This window comes from Lissotriton vulgaris, chromosome 5 (assembly GCF_964263255.1).
Source record: "Lissotriton vulgaris chromosome 5, aLisVul1.2, whole genome shotgun sequence".
In the NCBI taxonomy this organism is placed as follows: domain Eukaryota; kingdom Metazoa; phylum Chordata; class Amphibia; order Caudata; family Salamandridae; genus Lissotriton; species Lissotriton vulgaris.
Window position 1 is genome coordinate 898,267,301 of NC_141693.1, and position 20,886 is coordinate 898,288,186.

Here is a 20,886-nt window from a genome sequence, read left to right on the forward strand (position 1 = left end):
GAAAGGGGGGTAGTTACACCCCTCTCCCCTGCCGGACTTTCCCCAGGCCAGGGCCGTCGCCCCTGGAACTGGTTCTAACCGGCAGATGCGTAGTGAGCACCGGGGTGCCACTCCGCAGTCACCTTCTCGCCAAAGCCCTACCTACCCAGAATACACAAACCCTGTCTGGGACGGTGCGAACACCGCCCTCGACAGGAAACCCTTTGTCCAAGCGCTCCTCGCTGGAAGGACTCCCAGCAGCAGGAGGTCAGACTCGTGTCTGTGGTGGCAGCATCCATTTTGTGGAGCTGAGGCTTCAGTTAACTTTAACCGGGGTTCACAGTTACGTACATGTCGTGTCCCTCTAGAAGGGTGGGATGCTAACCTCATCGCCAGAATTGGTGAGAGGGCAGCACCCCGATTCGTATGACACCTTACTCGACATGCCTGGATAACGCGACACCGGAGTTACCGTTATGGTACGCGTTATCATGGAACAGCCATTGGGTCTTGATTCCGCAAGCTGCAACCGGGCTCGGCTCGGGCCTGAACCTAGCTCACACGAGCCCACGCACTCTGCCTTCAGGATTGTTAAGGCCTGCCATAGGAGTGACTGATAGGAACTCGGGTGTCCATTGTATGGTTAGATATAGAGCTACTATACCTAAAGCGAAGGGTGGTTACACGCCTTCGCCCCAGCTGTCGTGCAGCCAGTTGTGTCAAATTTAGGAGGCCAGCCAGGGGTGGCATAATACATGCTTCAGCCCCTGGCGGCCCTGGGTACACCTATGCCCTGCGTTACGGGGTCTGATAAGGTGGCCCAGTACCAATTGGTAAATGCACCTAGGGTACATATCGTAATTTAGAAAGAGAACAGCCAGGCTGTGGGTCTGATTAGCAGGCCCACAGCCAGAGAAAGTCGTAAACCAGTGAAACAAAAGCAAAAAATCTGGGTGATCATAGGATTGCAGACCCTACTCTCCTACACTCCCCTCCGAGGAATACATCCTTTTGGGAGACCTCAACTTTCACCTTGAAAAGAACAACGACCGCAACACCACCACCCTTTTGGACAACCTCGCAAACCTCGGACTAAAACAACTTGTCACCACCCCCACCCACATCGCAGGTCACACACTCGACCCTATCTTCACCTCCAGCAAGCATGTTTCCTTCAGCCACACCACAGCTCTCCTTTGGACTGACCACAGCTGCGTTCACTTCACCTACAACAAGCCCACATCCAACAACCACCCCCAACCCACTTTGCAAAGAAACTGGAACAAAATCACCATCGACCAGATCTCCTCATCGCTTCTTCAAAAGCCCCCCGCCCACTCCTTAAACCCTGACCAAGCAGCCACCAACCTCACCCAATGGTTATCCAACAGCGCCGACATCCTAGCACCGCTGAAAAAACGACAAATCAAACTAGGCAGCAAGAAGGCCTCCTGGTTCAACGATGATCTTAAGAAATCCAAGAAACTTTGTCGCTCCCTCGAGAAGGCCTGGAAAAAAGACCCAACCACCAGCACCAAAGACGCCTTCAAAAACGCCACCCGCACACACCACCAACTAATCCGAAATGCCAAGAAAGCAGCCTTCAAGGACCGTCTAGATAACAACGCCCATAACAGCAAGGAATTATTCAACATCGTCAAAGAATTTACCAACCCCTCAGCCAACTCCAATGACATCACCCCCTCTCAAGCCCTCTGCGACTCCCTAGCCTCATTCTTCCACGATAAAATTGCAGACATCCACAACAGCTTCGGCAACCAACCCGGAGGCCAACCCACCCAACCCCCTGCAGGACACCCACCCCCCCTGAACACCCTCCAGGACTGGATATCAATCTCAACTGAGGACACCATCCGGCTGATGAATTCTATCCATTCAGGATCCCCCACAGACCCCTGCCCTCACCACATCTTCAACAAAGCAGACTCCATTATTGCACCGCACCTCCGAGACGTCATCAACTGCTCCTTCAACTCTGCATCCTTCCCGGAAAGCTGGAAACATGCCGAACTCAGCGCCCTACTGAAGAAACCCACAGCTGACCCCACCGAACTCAAAAACTATCGCCCCATCTCGCTCCTTCCATTCCCGGCCAAAGTCATCGAGAAAGCTGTCAACAACCAGCTCGCCGCCTTCCTCGAAACCAACAAATCCCTCGACTCCTCACAATCCGGCTTCCGAGCCAAGCACAGCACCGAAACCGCCCTCATCGCAGCAACAGATGACATTCGAACTCTACTGGACAATGGAGACACAGTCGCCCTCATCCTCCTCGACCTCTCCGCAGTATTCGACACAGTCTGCCATAGCACCCTTCTACAGCGCCTCAAAGACATCGGAATCCAAGGAAAAGCTCTGGAATGGATCACCTCATTCCTCTCCGGAAGAACCCAGAGAGTCCGCCTTCCACCATTCAAGTCAGAGGCTACTGAAGTCATCTGCGGAGTACCTCAAGGATCCTCGCTCAGTCCCACCCTCTTCAACGTTTACATGAGCCCCCTTGCGGCCATCGCACGCCAACATAACCTCAACATCATCTCCTACGCCGACGACACTCAACTGATCCTATCACTCACCAGAGACCCTAACACGGCCAAAACCAACCTTCATGAAGGGATGAAAGAAGTAGCCGAATGGATGAAGCACAGCCGACTGAAACTGAACTCAGACAAAACAGAAGTCCTCATCCTAGGTACCTCCCCTTCCGCCTGGGACGACTCTTGGTGGCCAGAGGCCCTTGGAAAAGCACCCATCCCGACGGACCACGCACGAAACCTGGGCGTCATCCTGGATTCCTCACTCTCGATGAACAGACAAGTCAACGCCGTTTCTTCATCTTGCTTCAACATTCTTCGCATGCTCAAAAAAACTTTCCGCTGGATCCCCACCGAAACCAGAAAAACAGTCACCCACGCTCTGGTCACGAGCCGACTGGACTACGGAAACACCCTCTACACCGGCACCACCGCAAAACTCCAGAAGAAACTACAACGTATCCAGAACGCCTCAGCCAGGCTCATATTAGACATCCCGCGTCAAGAGCACATCTCTGATCACCTGAAAAACCTCCACTGGCTCCCCGTCAATAAGAGGATCACCTTCCGGCTCCTAACCCACGCACACAAAGCACTCTACGAAATCGGTCCCGAATGCCTCAACTCACGACTATCCTTCTACACCCCTTCACGCCAACTACGATCCTCCAACCAAGCCCTTGCCACTGTACCTCGCATCAACAAAACCACCATGGGAGGTAGATCCTTCTCCTACCTAGCAGCGAAAACTTGGAACTCACTTCCCACTCACCTTCGTCTCACTCAGAACCACCTAGCATTCAGAAAGCAACTCAAAACATGGATTTTCGACAAATAACTCCCCACCCTTCTTCAAGCGCCTTGAGACCCTCTGGGTATGTAGCGCGCTATACAAATTTTCTGACTTGACTTGACTTGACTCAGTTGATGCAGGTCTGCTGTGGGCTTTTTGAGGCGGGTGTTGATTTCTGCAAGTTTCCTTCTGTCCGGGTAAGTGGCGGATGTGATGGAGGTGTTGACGATGTGGCTCAAGGTAGTGCTGATTGGTGATGTTCCCAGGCTGTAGATGTGTTGGGGACATGAGTCAATTGAACCTCTGAGTGGATGGTCCCCATGATTGCACAAGTGACCTCTTGCAGTGTGGGGCAGGTTTAAATGTGTTTGCCAAGGCTGTTTTTGGTTGTCTAGTCCAGTCCTCCTTGGCACCTTTTAAAGTTTCTCGAAGACATCTGGCACTCAATTGGTTCAGCTGGCTACGCTTTGGCATGTCAGATTTTGTCCAGATTCTGTCATGGGAGGAACAATATGTTTCTTATTTAGGCTTCCAAGTGAATTTTTACTCACCACAACAACAAAGTCTTTCTGGTGGAATTACACTAAACTTGGCAAGGAAATAGAACTTCACTCAAAATAGGGACTTTAGTGGCTTCTTGTACATACATTCTGCAGTTTTTTCAGATATCTTTGTTAGAAAAGGTGTTGGGTTCACTTAAAAGGGTGTGTAACTTGATTTTCTTTGGTATGTTTGCAGATCCAGATCCTTGGGTCCTCGGAGTATAAACACATTCTACTGAACTACAGAGCATTTTTCCATTTATCCATTGGGGGTTTGCTAAATTCTTAGAGGAGCTGAAGAACTACACAGTCTGATTGGCTAGCAGCAACTGCATTTTTTTTGTTGCACTGGTTGATTGGATGCCAGTCACCAAACCCTCTTTTCTAAAAAAAACTGTGCCAGGGTATAGGGGTGGACAGTGAAATCCCCTAATCTCAGAGAGGATGTAGGGGGTCCTAGAGAGGCAGAACCTTAAAAATAAAAAGTGTTTTTTTTTTTCTCACAGTATTCGCTGATCTAGACTTACAGGTGGATCTGCATATTTTTTTAAAAATCAACATTTTTTATGACTTCTTATTGTTGCAGATTTGCACATCTTGCAAAAATGCATGGCAAAGTTCTGAGACGTACTGTGGCCATGCCCTGAGGTTAGAGCCCAGTACACATAGCCTACAGTCAGCCAATGGTTCCTGACCCTGGACAACGGCCATGTACACCAGGTGTGGGTGAAATTGGTGCAGATGTAGAGCCCGGTTGCAGACTACACTCAGCATGTGGCTTAAAAACTGGCACAGTGTAAGATGGGCACAGGGCCTGGCCGCTGGCCGGACCTACTGACCAACCCACAATCTGGGCGCAGGCGGGGTTGATGACAGGGTGGGTCCCAATACCAGGCCCGGCTGTCACCCATGCTGCCCAAGACCTGGCATCTTCCATAGTGTGGTAGACAGCATGGGAGGCTGCGAGCTGGGCCTGGATGCAGGCCAGACCATGTGTGACTGTCCCCCGCTACACATGGCCAAAAAAGACGGGAGTTGGATGTATTATGTAATCGAAAAAGAAACAGAATTCACTGAAATACCAGGACAGTTAAAATACCATTAAATTTGGGAAACAACACCTAAAAAAACCACTGAAATTGGCATTTGATGGTTAGCAGACCAAACTATAACTCGCCCCGATGAACTGCTTATGACTTCACACATTCTTCACTTACGTCTACTGCAATAGGGCCCAGGCAGCATCATACAACAATGACAGCCAAGTTGGACTTCGGCCACAACCTTACCTTAAATGCACAATAGGGAAAGCTTGCCTAACCAAATCTTGAGTTAGGATGCTAGCATTACACATCAAAGACTTTAATCCTAACAGGCCGCTGCTTTCTAAAGTAGTTAAGTGTAGACTTTGCGACTACAAATCGGAAACCTTTTTACATCTACTTTGCAGCTGCCCGATGTTGCTCGACTCCCGCCGATCCTTATGAAAGCCACTCTTTTTAATTCATGGTATAAGAACCTGCAATCATGCAATGAGCTGGATTTTTAGCACCATAGTTCCCCTCGAATTGGCAAGAATTGGCAAATTTTTCAAAGCAGTGCAGGGCTTCCTTAAAAACTCACAACAAAGCACTGAGATGATCATGAATCGTTAACTCTTAGCTTTTGGGTCACGGACATTAAATATTGTAGAGTTTGACCACTTTGTAATTGGGTTTTTTTAACATTAGTTGAAAAACCTAATCCATTTTATGGTGGATTTTAACTCATTTGTATTCATTTTTCCACAAAAGATAAGGGAAAGGGAAGAAGGAAAATAGAAAGCCTGCACACCCAGAGTTTTCATTTTTTCGGCATAATATGCCAGCTATGCTATAGGGTCTTGCAAGGAACCATTATTCTCTTTTGCGTTTGTATACTATAATTTGTTTTAATCTTTTCTATTGTCAGGGTTTAAAGTTATCTATACAATAAACTTTGTTTTACACTGACTTTACACATGGTGTCATGGTTGACAATACATCACAAATGACAACATGGACTGCGTCGGTTGTAACATCGATGGTGGCTCTCCAGAACACCAGAGGGTACTCATTTCTGACAGAAATAAGCAGCACTTTTAAAGGAATGTAAAATTGTAAACCGCGAATAATAGGAACTCTCTGGTGTGTTTTGTTGTTAAGAGAGGGGATCTGGAGGATGCTTACCAAACCCTGTGTAACTATGTAATATAAAAATAAAGCATGATGCCGGTAGTGTAGCACAGGTGTGGTAGGCCCTAAAGGAGGCAAATAAAGTAGGCCTTCTTGCTCCCCTTTTGAGTAGTAAACCATAGTTGGGTCCAGTGGGCCTCTAAGTGCCACTGCGCCTACTTCATTAATGACAAAGTTTCTGACATAGGATATGCAGGAAACGACACGTTCGACAGAATTCGGATTTATTCCAGAAACTGAACACTGGCATTAAATATCATTGTTTGAAATGATAAAAAAAATATGTACACAATACATACATTCAGGAGAAATGAAACCACTACACTTCCAAAGCATAATGATTTCATGCCCACTTTGTGACACCGTCGAAGTGGGTCTATGCTGAGAATCCACTGTTGGCACAGTTCTTTCCTTAGGGTTTTCCAGCCGGGGAGAAGGGCGTACACGTGTTTACAGTACCGTGCAGCATTCACCACCAGCCAGCAAGGAACAGACTGAGTTTAACTCTGGGAAAAACAGAAGTATTTCCACGCTGGGGCTGGCAGATTCCATTGTGTGTAAAAAGAGTCCACTAATTCCAGTATACAGAATAATGTTGTCACGCCAGGCATCGAAAAGTGATCAAGGCACAAGGAGTGCCCCCCGCATCCTGGTGCATGGAGTCATGTTTGCAGGTGGGCATAGGAGGTACAGCCAGGCCTGGCTTCGGTTACTGTTCCTGGCAATGTGTTGACAAATGTCCAAACAAATCACGAGTTGATACAGTCAAACTAGAAAATCAGTTTTTGTACAAAAATACTACTGCCATCGTTTTTACGATAAATACAAAAATCCTCTGTACAAAATATAGGCATTTGAATGTACAAGAAAAAGCAGTTGTCCAGGCTGCGTTGGGCCCTGGTGGCAACTTCCCACGAGGGTCCAGCTAAAGTGCAGGCTGAGAGGGGTCTGTCCTGTTCCCATGGCTAGTGGGCCGCCTTGTAGTAGCCCTTGTCCCCCTCAATGTCCAGCTCCTGGTCCGAATCATCGGAAATGTCCGAGTCCAGCTCCTCTGGGGAGCCCGGGGAGGGCGAGCGGCGGACGCCGCCCAGGGCGATGTCTTTCGTTTTCATGTCGGGGGGTAGGCACCGCTCCTGCCTCTGCTCGCAGGGACTGTCCGCAATGTCAGACTCGTCTTTCTTACTTCCCTGGGGGTTTTCCTAAAGGCAACACAAAACATCTGATTTAATGACAAGAACAGTAAAACCAATCGTGAGCATCTGTAAACAATGAAAGACTGAGCACATGGGCCGCGAGAGACACTATTTCTGGCGTTTGCTTAGCAACGACAAGGCCTTTCCGACAGTGTGCTGTGGTACAGCGCCTCGAGTACATCAGACCATGAATGAAGCGCTGCAATGTCAATAGATGTCAGGTGCAAGAAGGAGTTCGATGCCTCATAATAATTTACACTGAGGAATACTTTAAAACTTGGTCTCCCTCCGACACAACTGAATTATTAGGGTGTCCTTCTGTTTGGGAAACTGCAAGGGCCGTACAAATGCTGTTCCAATGATTCCCCGTGCAGAGTAGTCAAGTCTGATGGTGCACTTGCAATAGGTTTTGCGTCCACAGTAGAGATGAGGGTCCACCCCCCTCCCCGCACCCCGGTTCGTGGAGTAGCCAGGGTGCTCCAGTTCAGTATCTTCTCAAATACTGCGGTTTGTAAACAGCCCCCTTGTTGGAGTTGGAAGTGTCTTTACTGTTTCCGACTGTGCTCCGAAACAGGCATGAGGGATGTGGTCTTAGGCTGCCTCTCACTTTAGGCGATGTCACCATCATTAGTAACATACAAAAAGCCGGCATACTCCCAGCGCCGCGCTTTGCACTGGAGTGAGCCGTGCGCATTTATGCACACTACACCCACCAAGGGAACTGTACTACAATTAGATGTCTGTATGTGTGTGTGTATTACTATGTATGTACATATATATGTACATATATATATATATATATGTATACACACACACATATACATGTGTGTGTATATATGTATATAAATATATAATTGTGTGTGTGTGTATATATATATATATATGTGTAAGTATACACATGTATGAGGATAGATAGATAGATAGATAGATAGATAGATAGATAGATAGATAGATAGATAGATAGATAGATAGATAGATAGATAGATAGATAGATAGATAGATAGATAGATAGATAGATAGATAGATATCAGCGCAATTGAATAGAATATGTAAAGCGCCCAGTGGTTTTTGAATTGATTACAGGCGCCTCATGTTGTCACCGTTTCGAATGAATAGTTTTCTGCATCGCTTTATGCCGCAGTATCACCGCCTCTACACACCGTTAAGTCATCGGGGGTTGCTATTAAATAACGCCCACCCCCCGGCTGGAAATCGTGTCAGAAGATCAATGCCATCAAGTGCAATTAGCCCCGGCGCTTCTGGGGAGATACCGCCGATTGTCTCGCAGGCAGAAACGAGATTACTGCCCGGCCTGTTTACCTGGCAGCATCAGCAGCGGCCCTGCCCCGTCGCCCTAATTGGCCAATTAAAGGAATCAATAATATTCCACCGAAGCCGGGCCTGGTAATGCGCCGACAATGCCCTTATCTGGATGCTGAGTGGATGGGGACATGTGGTTTGCTGAACAATCAGGGTGCGTGTAATCGGCGCGGTGTGGACGCAGCTTTTAGCATCAGTGCCGCCCGAGCGCCTACCCGGGCCCGCCGCGCTCTGTGTATCTTTATCATCGAGGTGGAGAGGTTAAACAGCCTTCAAATGACTTGTGCACACACGCTCCCTCCCTCGCGCGCCGCGACGCGCGCCCCCTACCTGCTTCAGCCGCCTCCACTTGGCCCTGCGGTTCTGGAACCAGGTCTTCACCTGCACAGAGAGAAGGGATCCGGGTTAACAATGTAGACTGCGCCACGGACCCCCACAGAGTAGAGGCGCGGGGCTTCATCTGTGGGTTCACTCAAAATGGGTGGATGTGGGGTGGGTGAGTGGGATGGATGGAAGGATCGATCGATCCATCTGTGAGTTCACTCAAACTGGATAGAGGGCTGGGTGGATGGCTCGGTGAATGGATGGATGGATGGGGTGTGGGTGTGAGTGAGTGATTGGGATGGATGGGCGGGTGAGAGGATGGATGAATGGATGAATTCATCCATCTGTGAGTTCACTCTCAAACTGAATGGTTGGGTGTGTGGAGCTGGAATGATAGGTGGATGGATGGATGGATGGATGGATACATCTGTGGGTTCACTCTTAAGATGGATGGTGGGTGGGTGGGTGAGTGGGATGGATGGGTGGGTGGAAGGATGGATAGATGGCTGGATGGATGGATCTGTGAGTTCACTCTTAACTTGGATGGATGGAGCTAGAATGGATGGATGGATGGATGGATGGATGGATGGATATAATCTGCGGGTTCACTCTAAAACTAGATGGATGGATACATCTGTGGGTTCACTTTTAAACTGGATGGATGGATGGGTTGTGTGGGTAGGTGGGTGGATGGGTGGGTTTGGGAAGGTGGGTGTGTGGGGTGTGTGGGTTGTGTGGGTACGTGGGTGGGTGGTGTGTTGGTGGCTGGGTGGGTGGGTGGATTGATGGGTGGATGGCTGGATGGATGGATGAAAGGGGGATGGATGGGTTCACTCTTAAGATGGATGGTGGGTGAGTCAAATGGATGGGTGGGTTTGGGTAGATGGGTGGACGGCTGGGTGGGTGGATGGCTCGATGGATTTGCATGAAGACCTTGGCCCGGCTCACCTGTCTCTCGCTGAGCTGCAGCACCTTGGCCAGGCGCTTCCTCTCGGGAGGGGACAGGTACTTCTGCGTCTCAAACTTCTTCTCCAGCTCGATGGTCTGGTCGTTGGAGAACCTCACCTGCCCCCCTTTCCTCTTATGCAGCGGCCTCTGGATGAAGGGGCTCCATAGGAGGGGCTTACCTGAGAGAGAAACACTACTCGTTAGTTGTGTGCATTGAAACCTCTTAGAAACTGCGTCATGATACAATCAACAGGGCCAGGAGGCGGGAGATGAAAACACGGCATCAACTACAGTTAGCAGCGGGCACAGGGACCCTGGGAGAGCCCGGGGTCAGAGTGCACGCGCACTGGCGCTGCAGAGTCCGGGGCAATTACAACCCTGCACATGAGCAGTGGAGTCCCCAAAGTATAACCTCCCTTCACTGGGCCTGCGCAAGGGCTGCAGAGCATCCCTCTCCGAGGTCTGCCGAGGTTACCACCGCCTGTAGCCACGCTAACCCTACATCCATGGCACATCAGCCTCGGACACTCCAGCGCCTACTGACCCCAGCCTGTAGCCCCTATACATGGTACATGGGCCTCGAATACCCCAGGGGCGCTGGCCCCAACCTGTAGCCCCCCTCCATGGTACATCAGCCTCGGCCACGCCAGCGCCTATAGACCCCATCCATGGTACATCGGTCTCAGCCACTATAGACCCCAGCCTTTAGCCCCCCCCGCCCCCCCTCATCGGCCTCGACCACCCCCGCGCCTATTGGCCCCAGCCTGTAGCCCCATCCATGGTACATCGGTCTCGGCCACCCCAGGGGCTCTGGCAACATTTCCGCCAATGTGTTTCCTGAGGGCTATCTGGCAGACACAGGCTTGCTTCCTCCTGCCGTTGTACACTAATACCAGGAACTCAGTGCCCCGGCATCCCTGCAGTGCCTGCACACCCCGCAGCTCCGGCCAAGCGCGGGAGGGTGGCTTTCAGAGTTGAACGCTCACCGCTGACCAGTGTTGCGATCTTAAAGTTCGACCCCCGCCATGGCAGACTGAACCCTCCATCATTGCGAGGTCGGCATTATCGTTCTACTTGTAACATTCATTAGATAAAGCCCTTACCAAGTGCGGTAGGGAGTATTTTGTTGTGTTTTTTTTTTAGGTTCTTATTAAATGAGCAGGTGCGCTTCTGACTTGAGCCCGCACTCAAAGGTAATAAAGTGGACTTAAACGCGGGTGATTCATGTGAGGAGTGGTTTACGGTATGTCTAGATCTGCTGCCCGGTGGCAGTGTCTGCTTTATTGTTGCACTTCAGATGCAAATCCTGCCAGGGGCCGAGTCGCCCATGGGCTGTCGGATACAGTGCCACAACTATTGGCTCCTGCCTGGTTTAATGCGGTTAAGTATGCTGCACCGAGGTGCTCGTCTAGCAACTAATGTTGTTATTGTAACATAATTAAACGGGTTACAGACTGACAAGCAGCGCCCATTAACGCCCAATCATAATATTAATAATCGCCTCTGCTCAAGCACTGCAAGGACCTTTGAGTCACCGTGTTTTCGTGTGTTTTCTGTCTGAACAGCTTGAAAGACGGCATTGTTTTTCAGGATTTCGTTTGCGTCAGTGCCCAGCCGGGCTGCTGCAAAAACACACAGCCCCACAAAAAATAGGAAGCGGCTGGTTATTTTAGCTGCAATAAACTCCCATCCAACACAGAGGAAATGAACAATATCAGAAAAACGGATCCCGGCTATCAGAAGCCGAGTGTTTCCTGAATTTGTCTGTATTGAGGATGTCGATAAAATAATCAGCAGTGTGCACGACTCCCGGGGAAGAGGCCGGCAGGAAAACACTTAACAGCTTCTGAGAGCAGATTTACTCCTATCGAGAGCGCAAGGCTTCCGGCCCGAGCGGAAAGAGGCCGGGCCTGTCACTGAGGCCCCTCCGGAGGCAAGGGGGCATGCGAGGCTCACAGCAGAGGGTGCCAGAGCCGAGGACTGTGACTGTACTGAGGGCTGCAGGGACCCTAGAAACGGTGCATCATTACTGTACTGAGGGCTGGAGGGATCCTAGAAACCGTGCACTATTACTGTACCGAGGGTTCAAGGGCGAAAAGAGACCATGCGTTATTACTATGCTGAGGGCTGGAGAGCACCCAGGCACTGTGCACTATTACTATGCTGAGGGCACCCAGGCACTGTGCACTATTACCATGCTGAGGGCACCCAGGCACTGTGCACTATGCTGGGGGCTGGAGGGAACCCAGGCATTGTGCACTATTTCTATGCTGAGGGCTGGAGGGCACCCAGTCACTATACACTATTACTATGCTGAGGGCTGGAGGGCACCCAGGCACTGTGCACTGTGCTGGGGGGCACCCAGGCACCGTGCCACTGGCGTAACAAAAAGTGAGGGGGCCTACCTGCACGGTACTTGGGGGGGGGGGGGCCTCCGGGCTCAATCAGGAGCTCTCCCGCCAGAGTTCAGTGCGGAGGGGGCCCCTTGGAGTTAGGGCCCTCCCCCCGCACCGCGTGGGCTGCGGGGGCCTGTGTTACGCCCCTGCACTGTGCACTATTACTATGCTGGTGGGCACCCAGGCACTGTGCACTATTACTATGCTGGTGGGCACCCAGGCACTGTGCACTATTACTATGCTGGGGACTGGAGGGCACCCAGGCAGTGTGCACTATTAACTTTGTGTATGTAAAGCGCTCTGACACCTACGGGTCTAGCTAGCGCTATGTAAAACTTTATAAATAAATAAATACTATGTTGAGGGCTGGAGGGCACCCATGCACTGTGCACTATTACTATGCTGAGGGCTGGAGAGCGCCTAGGCACTGTACACTATTACTATGCTGAGGGCTGGAGAGCGCCCAGGCACTGTGCACTATTACTATGCTGGGGGCTGGAGGGCACCCAGGCACTGTGCACTATTACTATGCTGGGGATTGGAGGGCACCCAGGCACTGTGCACTATTACTATGCTGGGGATTGGAGGGCACCCGGGCACTGTGCACTATTACTATGCTGGGGGCTGGAGGGCACCAGGGCGCTGTGCACTATTACCTTTGTGTATGTAAAGCGCTCTGATACCTACGCGTCTAGCTAGCGCTATATAAAACGTTATAAATAAATAAATACTATGTTGAGGGCTGGAGGGCACCCCATGCACTGTGCACTATTACTATGCTGGTGTCTCCAGAGCACAAGGAGCGTGCGCTATTATTACACGGAGGACCGGAAAGCTCGGAATAACTGTGCACTATTACTACCATGGGGGACGGAGGGCACCTAGAAACCGTGCCCTATTACTATACTGAGGGCGCCAGTGCACTGAGAGGCCGTGCACTATTACTATATTGAGGGCTCCGGAAGACCGTGCACCACCCAGAGAGATTGTCTCTAACACTCACAACTCAGTGACAGAATTGTTTTCACAGGAACTCATAAACCTGTTGCAGTTGTATTATCTCACACACTCACAGCACGCAGAGACAGGTCTGTTTTCACTACTACACCTTGAAGATATTTTATAATCTCACCCCCCTTACAAACAAGAGACTGAATTATTTTCAATCCTGCTCACAACGTAATCATCCCTGACTCTCACTACTCAGTGGCTAATATATTTTTACAGTTACTCACAACTCACCCACGACTTTATTATCTCTATTTCTCGCAACGTAGGTTTTTTTTTTATCTCTAATTCTCTCAGTTTAGTGTCAGATGTATGTCCACTATTGCTCAAAACGAAGGTGTCTAGCTCTAACTGCCACGTGCAAAGATGCAGAGATATAATATCGCCACTACTTACTGAACCGGATTTAAATATTTTCTTTCCCACTAATACCTAAACGCCATTACTTACATTCAGAGGCAAATGTATGTACCCTCTCACCATTACTTACACTTCAGATCTGCTTATCTTGGTCTACCTCACTATTACTTAAAACTGATAAAGGGTATTATTCCTGCGTTGTATACCGTACGTCAGATACGGAGACGCACGGATTGTGTCCTATCACTACAACGTGCAACTCAGTGATAGATTGATTTACTTCCACTACTGGTTACAACAGAGGGGCAGTTTAAGAATTGCATTTCTTACTGGTAACTAAGAGGTTGCTTTATTCTCGCTCACTGCTCGCTACACTTCGGTAAGTCTGGGCAGAGAGAGTTCACTTCTCTTCAAAACATAGCACCTACAAATGATTCGCTTCGGAGAGAGCACTGTAGGCAACCTGTGAATAATCGAATACACAAGCAGTGCCAGCTTTGTCAGCCGCGTGCGCCCGGACTGCAAATCTTCCACCACAGGGTCAGCTTGTGGGACTGTCGCTTCTGCTCACACTGAATACATAGCACACCTTAGACAAGCCGGCTCTGCAGCATCAAGAAGCGCTGCGCTCTGCACCCTTCATGTCACCAACACAAGTATACCACATACACCGCCATGACGTTCATGGGAGAGGGTGGGTGGCAGAAGGCTCCAAGATATTTACTATATTGCAAATTGAGGCCTTTATTCAGCACTTGTTGCAGTTCAATATGCTAACAGAAAGCGTACTGTAGGTATAATGTGAGTCCACGGCGGTAGTCGTAAAAGTGAAGTGCCACTATTTATTGATTACTTTCTAGTATCGAATGTACTTAAACACACACCACAACCACGCCAGAAAGCAGAAAGACAAGAAAGTTCTTAGCGCCCGTCTCACAACTGTCTACGCTGTACAGACAACATCTGATACACGGGAGTCTAGTGTTCAATGTTTCTTAAAACTGCAAGGAATCTGGGCTTTCCCTCCGCCTCTACCACACACTTAAGAAAATAAGGAAAGGAACAATTTGTGGGGTCCTAAAAACAAATGTTTAACACACCAAGGGGCGCAACGCAGGCTCCTGTCGGGGGCGAAGGGGCATGTAGCTAATAGTGGTGACATATGGGAGACTCGGGGGCCACAATCACATTCGGCGGAGCGGTCACCATTTTGCGTCAAGCCACTGAACACACGGGGGACCACGTGCTCATTCTTTGGTAAAACAACAGGGTGAATGTAAATTCGAAATCTTAAAGTCCGGCTTGCCAACAGACATTTGAAGTCATTACCAGCATCGTTTTTAGGCCCACTCTATTCATTGGGAGGGGGGGGGGGCAATGAAGGGAGTCGTTATGTGTGCAGGGTAAGGGATTTGCCCTAGTTCATACAATTATGGGTCCGCGGTCAAACACGGTATAATGAAACCACACATGTCCCCTTTAAACATCTCTGCCTTTTGGACAGCTTGCTGTGATGGTACGGTGACAGTCAGACAGATGTCTGGTGCAACAACAGTTCCAATTTAAAGCTCTAGTTACATTGTGACAGATGCATATTGGGGCCTTCCTGGGCCTACATCTTAGTGGGGCGGAATGCAGACCGATTGAAAAACGAACTGACACACAGGTATTTCCGAGAGGCTTCTAGGGCTGGGCAGAGTCAGGCTCCTGACTCTGCCCCATGCCTGTGCGCAGCATGGGGCGCTGGTACTCACCCAGTGGGTCGTGGCGGAGCAGAGCCTGCGTGTAGTCGCTGAGCGGCCGCGGGAAGGAGTAGAGGTGTCCGGGGAAGCCGCCCCCTCCGTAGATGGCCGCCGGGTGCGGGCCGAAGGCCGGGTGGATGGGGGTGGGCTCGTAGATGGGGGTCCGGTAGGAGGGCACCAGGTGGCTGCTGAAGGGAGAGCTGGCGGAGTGCAGCCCCGGGGGCCCCGAGGAGCCCCTGCCCAGAATGTCCTCGATGTAGAAGGGCGTGGGGTGTGCGGGGGGCAGCGGGGTGGGCGCGTAGAGCGGGGCCCCAAGCCCCGGGGGGCAGCCGGGGGCAGCGGGGTGGTGCTGGTACTGCATGGCACTGAGGTGAGCCCGGCGGAGGGGAGCGGCGACAGCGGTGCAAAGCCCCGCACAGTCCCGCACTGTAGTGTCAGTCAGTGGTGCGGGTTGTCCAGGAGTCCCACAAACGTCAGCCCTAGTGTCCGCGGGCGGCATCCGTCACTGTCCGGGCCGCCTCTGCCCGGCTAGACTTCTACCGCCGGTGGGCGGGCCTCGCGAGACGCTTCCTGCCCCGCCTGCAGCGGATTGGCGCGGCCGCGCTAAGCACCGCCTTGTTTGTGTAAAGTACATGTAAGTGTATCATTTAAATAAGTTGCATGGCACGCTGCGGCGCGCTCTTGCATTCTTTTGTGTTTATGTTACATCATCATTTCTCTTGTATTCCAACATGCTGCACGCACTTCTGAAGAGAATGTTTCTCTTCAAAAGTGCGTCCCTCGTGTCATGCTGGACACTGTTGTGTATTAACCGTACCTGAGTCAGTTTCTCCGCGGATCCGTTCCTGGCAAGCTGCGCTCCTGTGATCTGCTGTTCAACTTACAATTAAACTATTGTTTAATGGTTTATACTGCTTCATCCTCATTGCCTACTTACTTTACATATTGGCGACAAGGACCTCTACGATCCCGGCATTTCTAACAGCATTTCACCATTTTTGCGCATTCTCCTGAAAAATACCTGCATCTGCATATGCGCTTCGCTTCAAAACCTTCGCTTTCCTTCTCTGATACCGGAAACCTCGTCATCACACTACGCTGCAGTGAGTTTTGAGAAATTTATTCATTTTTGTTCACTCCTGACAGCCTACTGGTTGATTCCTCGAGCGCTTTCCAACGCGGATGACATCATTTACCTACGTCATCACGCTCACGCTCTGGGGGCCATTTTGTTTCACTCGTTTCCATGACAACATTTACCGAGTGATTTTCGAGTCTGTTTCTTCACTTTTCAACAGCAAGCGCATCGAATAAAAAGGTATTTATTTAAAAAAAAAACTTAAGACTTCAATACAGTTACTTCTTTCACTTTATATACTGTACTAAGAATTTTTTTTTTTTTTAAAAAAAAAAAAGAAAAGACCTTTTACAAAGCTTTCTATTTACATTATGGCCACTAATCAACAAATTGTATACTTGAACCATTTTTTACCTAATCCTGGTAAGCCAAAAGAGTCATGGAAATTGTGGTTCATTGGTTTTGAGAATTACCTAGTGGCAATTGGTGCAGATGAATACTCTGCAAAAAGGAAGCTAGCTATTTTATATAGCCATTTGGGAACTGCTGGAAAAGAAATTTTCAACAACCTTCCTTTGTCTGTACCTCCATCAGGAGATGGAGAAGGATGGAATGTTTTCACCGATGCAGTCTTAAGATTGAATAAAAAGTTTATTGATCAGCCCAGTGTTATGATGGAACGTTTCAACTTCATGAAAAGGAAACAACATCAAGATGAGTCTGTAGAGGACTTCATCTCTGTTTTGAGAAATTTGGCTGCAGAATGCAATTTTGGAACATATCTAGACACTGTTTTAAGAGACCAGTTCGTCTACAACTGCTATCACAAAAAGATTCAGGAGAGGATTTTAAGTTGTCGTGATCCCACATTAAATGAAGTGTTGGACATGGCCAAAAGCGTAGAAAGGTCGATTGTCTCTTCGAGATGCATCACCGATGGAAATCTTCTTCAACATGAAAAAGATATACAAATTAATGCTGTTCTTCAAAAAAACTCATCATTTAAACCTTTTCAAAAGAAATTTAATTCTTATTGCTTTAGATGTGGGTCAAAAAGTCACCTTAGTAACAGCCCCACATGTCCTGCGTTGGGTAAAAAATGTACTTTTTGTAGCAAAATTTGGCCACTTTAATATTGTTTGCAGAAACAGGAAAGGTGTTCGAATCAATAATCTTTCTTCTGTTGAAGATCCTAATGTAAATGTTTCCAATGTTGAAATGTCTTTCTTGCAATCTCCATTTGATGATCTTCACATTAACTCTATTCAAAATGTTGATTCTAACCTGTCTATTCCTGAAAGGAAAATTCTCTCCATTGATTTAGTTGAGCTTGATCTAGACACTACACTTGTCAAAGACCCCACTTGCTGTGTAATTGTTGATGGTGTAAAATTAGACATGATGGCAGATTCAGGGGCACCTGTTACCATCATCTCTAATACCTTATTTGATGAAATCTGGAGCAAGAGTGTATCTTTATCTCCTCTTGACATCATTCCCAAAGCCTATAACAAGAAACGTATTGACATGTTAGGATATTTTATTTCAAGAATTGAATGTTTAGGTAGGTTTACTAATACGAAAGTATATATTGCCATTGATGGAAAACTTATTGTTGGATGGCAAGATTTGGCTAGAATGGGTTTGAAATTGGTTCCTGGTTCTGACACACCAGTCCAAATCAATGAAACCTCAATTTTTAATGTAATTCATGAAGAAGACTTGGAGATTCAGAATTTAATATCTGAATTTCCGGAGGTTTTCAAAGATTCCGTGGGCTACATCAAAGATTTTGAGCATCTGATCAGATTGAAACCCAATGCCATTCCCGTCTGCCATAAACTGAGGAATGTTCCTTTGAATGTAAGAGATGAGCTTAAAAAAGTCCTAGACAACTTGGTTTCAGAAGGCATTATTGTCCCTACCAATTCTTCTTTATGGGTTAGTCCCATTGTTGTCGTTAAGAAAAAGGATTCCTCTATTCGTTTATGTGCGGATTTGCGCTCCCTTAATCAAAACATCATTGTGGATTGCCATCCCTTACCTAAAATTCAAGAATTGTTGACAGGCATTTCGGAATCCAAAATTTTCTCACTTTTGGACCTCAAGAGTGCGTACCATCAGATTCCCCTCTCGAGGTCCTCCTCTGAGTTAACAACCTTCATAACCCCTTTCGGGGCATTCAAATATCTCAGACTCCCTTTTGGTTTGGCTTCCGCCGCCAGTGTCTTCCAAAAATTTATGGACACAATTTTGCATGACATCCCAAATGTACAAGCCTATCAGGATGATGTCCTGATTCATTCAAAAAATAGATCAGAGCATCTTAAAGTGTTAAGGAGAGTTTTGTCTCGCTTTCAAGAAGTGGGCATAACTCTGGGTGTTAAGAAATGCATATTTATGGTAAAAGAACTTGACTACTTGGGCCATAGTATTTCTGCATATGGTATTAAACCAAAGATTTGTTTGACCAAAGCTATTTCCAATGTTGCTGTCCCTAAAGATAAGGATGCCCTAAGGTCATTTCTTGGACTTGCTGAGTACTATTCACGCTTCATCCAAAATTATTCTCAGTTTGTCCAACCTCTTCGCACCTTACTCAAGAAAGATATTAAATTCATTTGGTCTGAAGAAGCTAACAAGGCTTTTGATACTGTTAAAAAGGTTATTGTTGAAGCACCTGCACTATCATCATTCAATCCAAGTTTAGAATGTACCATTGCTGTTGACGCCAGTCAAAGGGGTTTAGGTGCAGTGTTGACTCAAAGAGACTCTTGTAGGGAGAATACTATAGGTTTTGCGTCAAGAGCCTTAAATGTAGCTGAGTCTCACTATAGCACTATTGAAAGAGAAGCCCTTGCCTGTTCTTGGGCAATTGAGAAATTTAAAACATTTATTTGGGGCTCTCACTTCATTCTCCTCAGTGATCACAAGCCCTTACTTCATCTCCTCAATGGTAATGGTACAGGCAAGGCTTCTTCTAGATTAGTTCGCATTTTGTCTAAGCTACATGAGTACAATTTCACAATTAGACACATTTCAGGTGGCAATAATTTACGAGCTGATGCCCTTTCAAGACTTACTTTACTTGAAAATGATGTTGATGATGATTCTGTTGATGACGTTGAGTGTGTGGTAGCATCCATAGAAGAGTTGGTCCTTTCACCTTTTTGTATATCAGAGACTGAATGGAAGCATAGTTGCTCTGAGGATTCAGTTCTTCTCAATGTTAAAAATCTAATTGTTTCTGGGTGGCCAAGAATTCGCTCTCTCCCTGCGTCCTTGAAAGTCTTTGCTCAAGTGTCTGGTGAACTGTCCATTGCTAATGATGTCATTTTTAGAGGTGATTTATGCGTTCCTCCTTTGGGTATTAGGAAGAAACTTTTTGACGTTGCTCATCAGGGACACCTTGGTGTTGGCAGCACCTCGAGGAAATTGAAGGAACACTTTTGGTGGCCTGGTTTAGATGGTGATGTTGCTAACTGGATTGGGTCTTGTTCTACTTGTCTGGTTTCGGACAAGCACTGGAAGACACCCCTTTTACCGTTGCATACAGTTCCTTTTCCTGCTGAAGCTTGGCAAAAGCTAGCTATTGATTTCTCTGGTCCTTGGGAGGTTTTACCTAGTAATAAACGTTTTATTGTGTCACTAGTTGACTATCATTCTAAGTGGTGCGCTTTTGACTTCTCAGACTCTCCCACTTCTGTTGCTGCCATTGATTTTCTCAGTAAAGTTTTTCTCTCCGAGGGTCCTCCTAGAGAGCTGGTCAGTGACAATGGCTCTCATTTTTGTTCATCCTCGTTTGAGTCATTCCTCAAGTCTTATGATATCAAACATCTTAAAGTGGCACTATACTCTCCTTCATCTAATGGACTAATTGAGAGGATGAATAGGTTTTTCAAGGAGGGAATACAGACCGCTGTCTCTTCTAGTTTGGATGTAGAAAAATTCCTTAGGGGCAAATTATGGTCTTACTTAGTTACCCCTCATAGTACAACTGGCGTTTCCCCTTTCAGACTTCTAAGAAAAAGAAATCCAAATGGGAATATTTGCCCATCCTGGATAAAAGACTTGAAAGTTAAGGACAACGTCTGCTTAGCTTGCAACGACAAGGAGATTGTCAAAGTAAATGTTGCTTCAAAACAACTAATTCAACAGAAAAACTTTAACTCAAAATTGCTTTCTTCTATTCAACCTTTCAATGTAGGAGACTGGGTTATGGTTAAATTTAGTAGCAAGGTTAAAAAAGGTTTATCTACCTTTTCTTTACCTACACAGGTCCTCAAAGTTTCCAAAGGTTCTCTCTTCCTTGATGGAAGGGGGTGGTGGAGTAAGCGTGTCATTGTCAGGCTTACTCCCGAACAGGCAAGGAAAATCACCTCAAGTAAATATGTAAATGAATCTTCCTCATCTTCTTTTTTCCCTTTAGGTACCA

General features: G+C 47.8%; 1 protein-coding gene across 1 annotated transcript; it reads right to left on the minus strand.

Moving 5' to 3' along the window:
* Positions 1–6,289: 6,289 nt before the first annotated feature.
* On the minus strand, positions 6,290–15,879 carry HHEX (hematopoietically expressed homeobox). Its single transcript, XM_086922492.1, has 4 exons — positions 15,386–15,879; positions 9,868–10,046; positions 8,926–8,976; positions 6,290–7,281 (listed from the first exon to the last, which is right to left on the minus strand). Exons 1-4 carry the CDS (start codon positions 15,870–15,872, stop codon positions 7,048–7,050), a joined length of 951 nt encoding a protein of 316 aa, XP_086778618.1. The 5' UTR covers positions 15,873–15,879; the 3' UTR covers positions 6,290–7,047.
* Positions 15,880–20,886: the final 5,007 nt, after the last annotated feature.

Excerpts from the sequence above, each read along its gene's own strand:
- HHEX (XM_086922492.1), bottom strand. The coding sequence starts at position 15,872 with ATGCCGCCCGCGGACACTAGGGCTGACGTTTGTGGGACTCCTGGACAA. Across the intron at positions 10,047-15,385 it reads GCTCCGCCACGACCCACTGG|GTAAGCCCCTCCTATGGAGC; the intron begins GTGAGTACCAGC and ends TTTCTCTCTCAG. Across the intron at positions 8,977-9,867 it reads TGCAGCTCAGCGAGAGACAG|GTGAAGACCTGGTTCCAGAA; the intron begins GTGAGCCGGGCC and ends CTCTCTGTGCAG.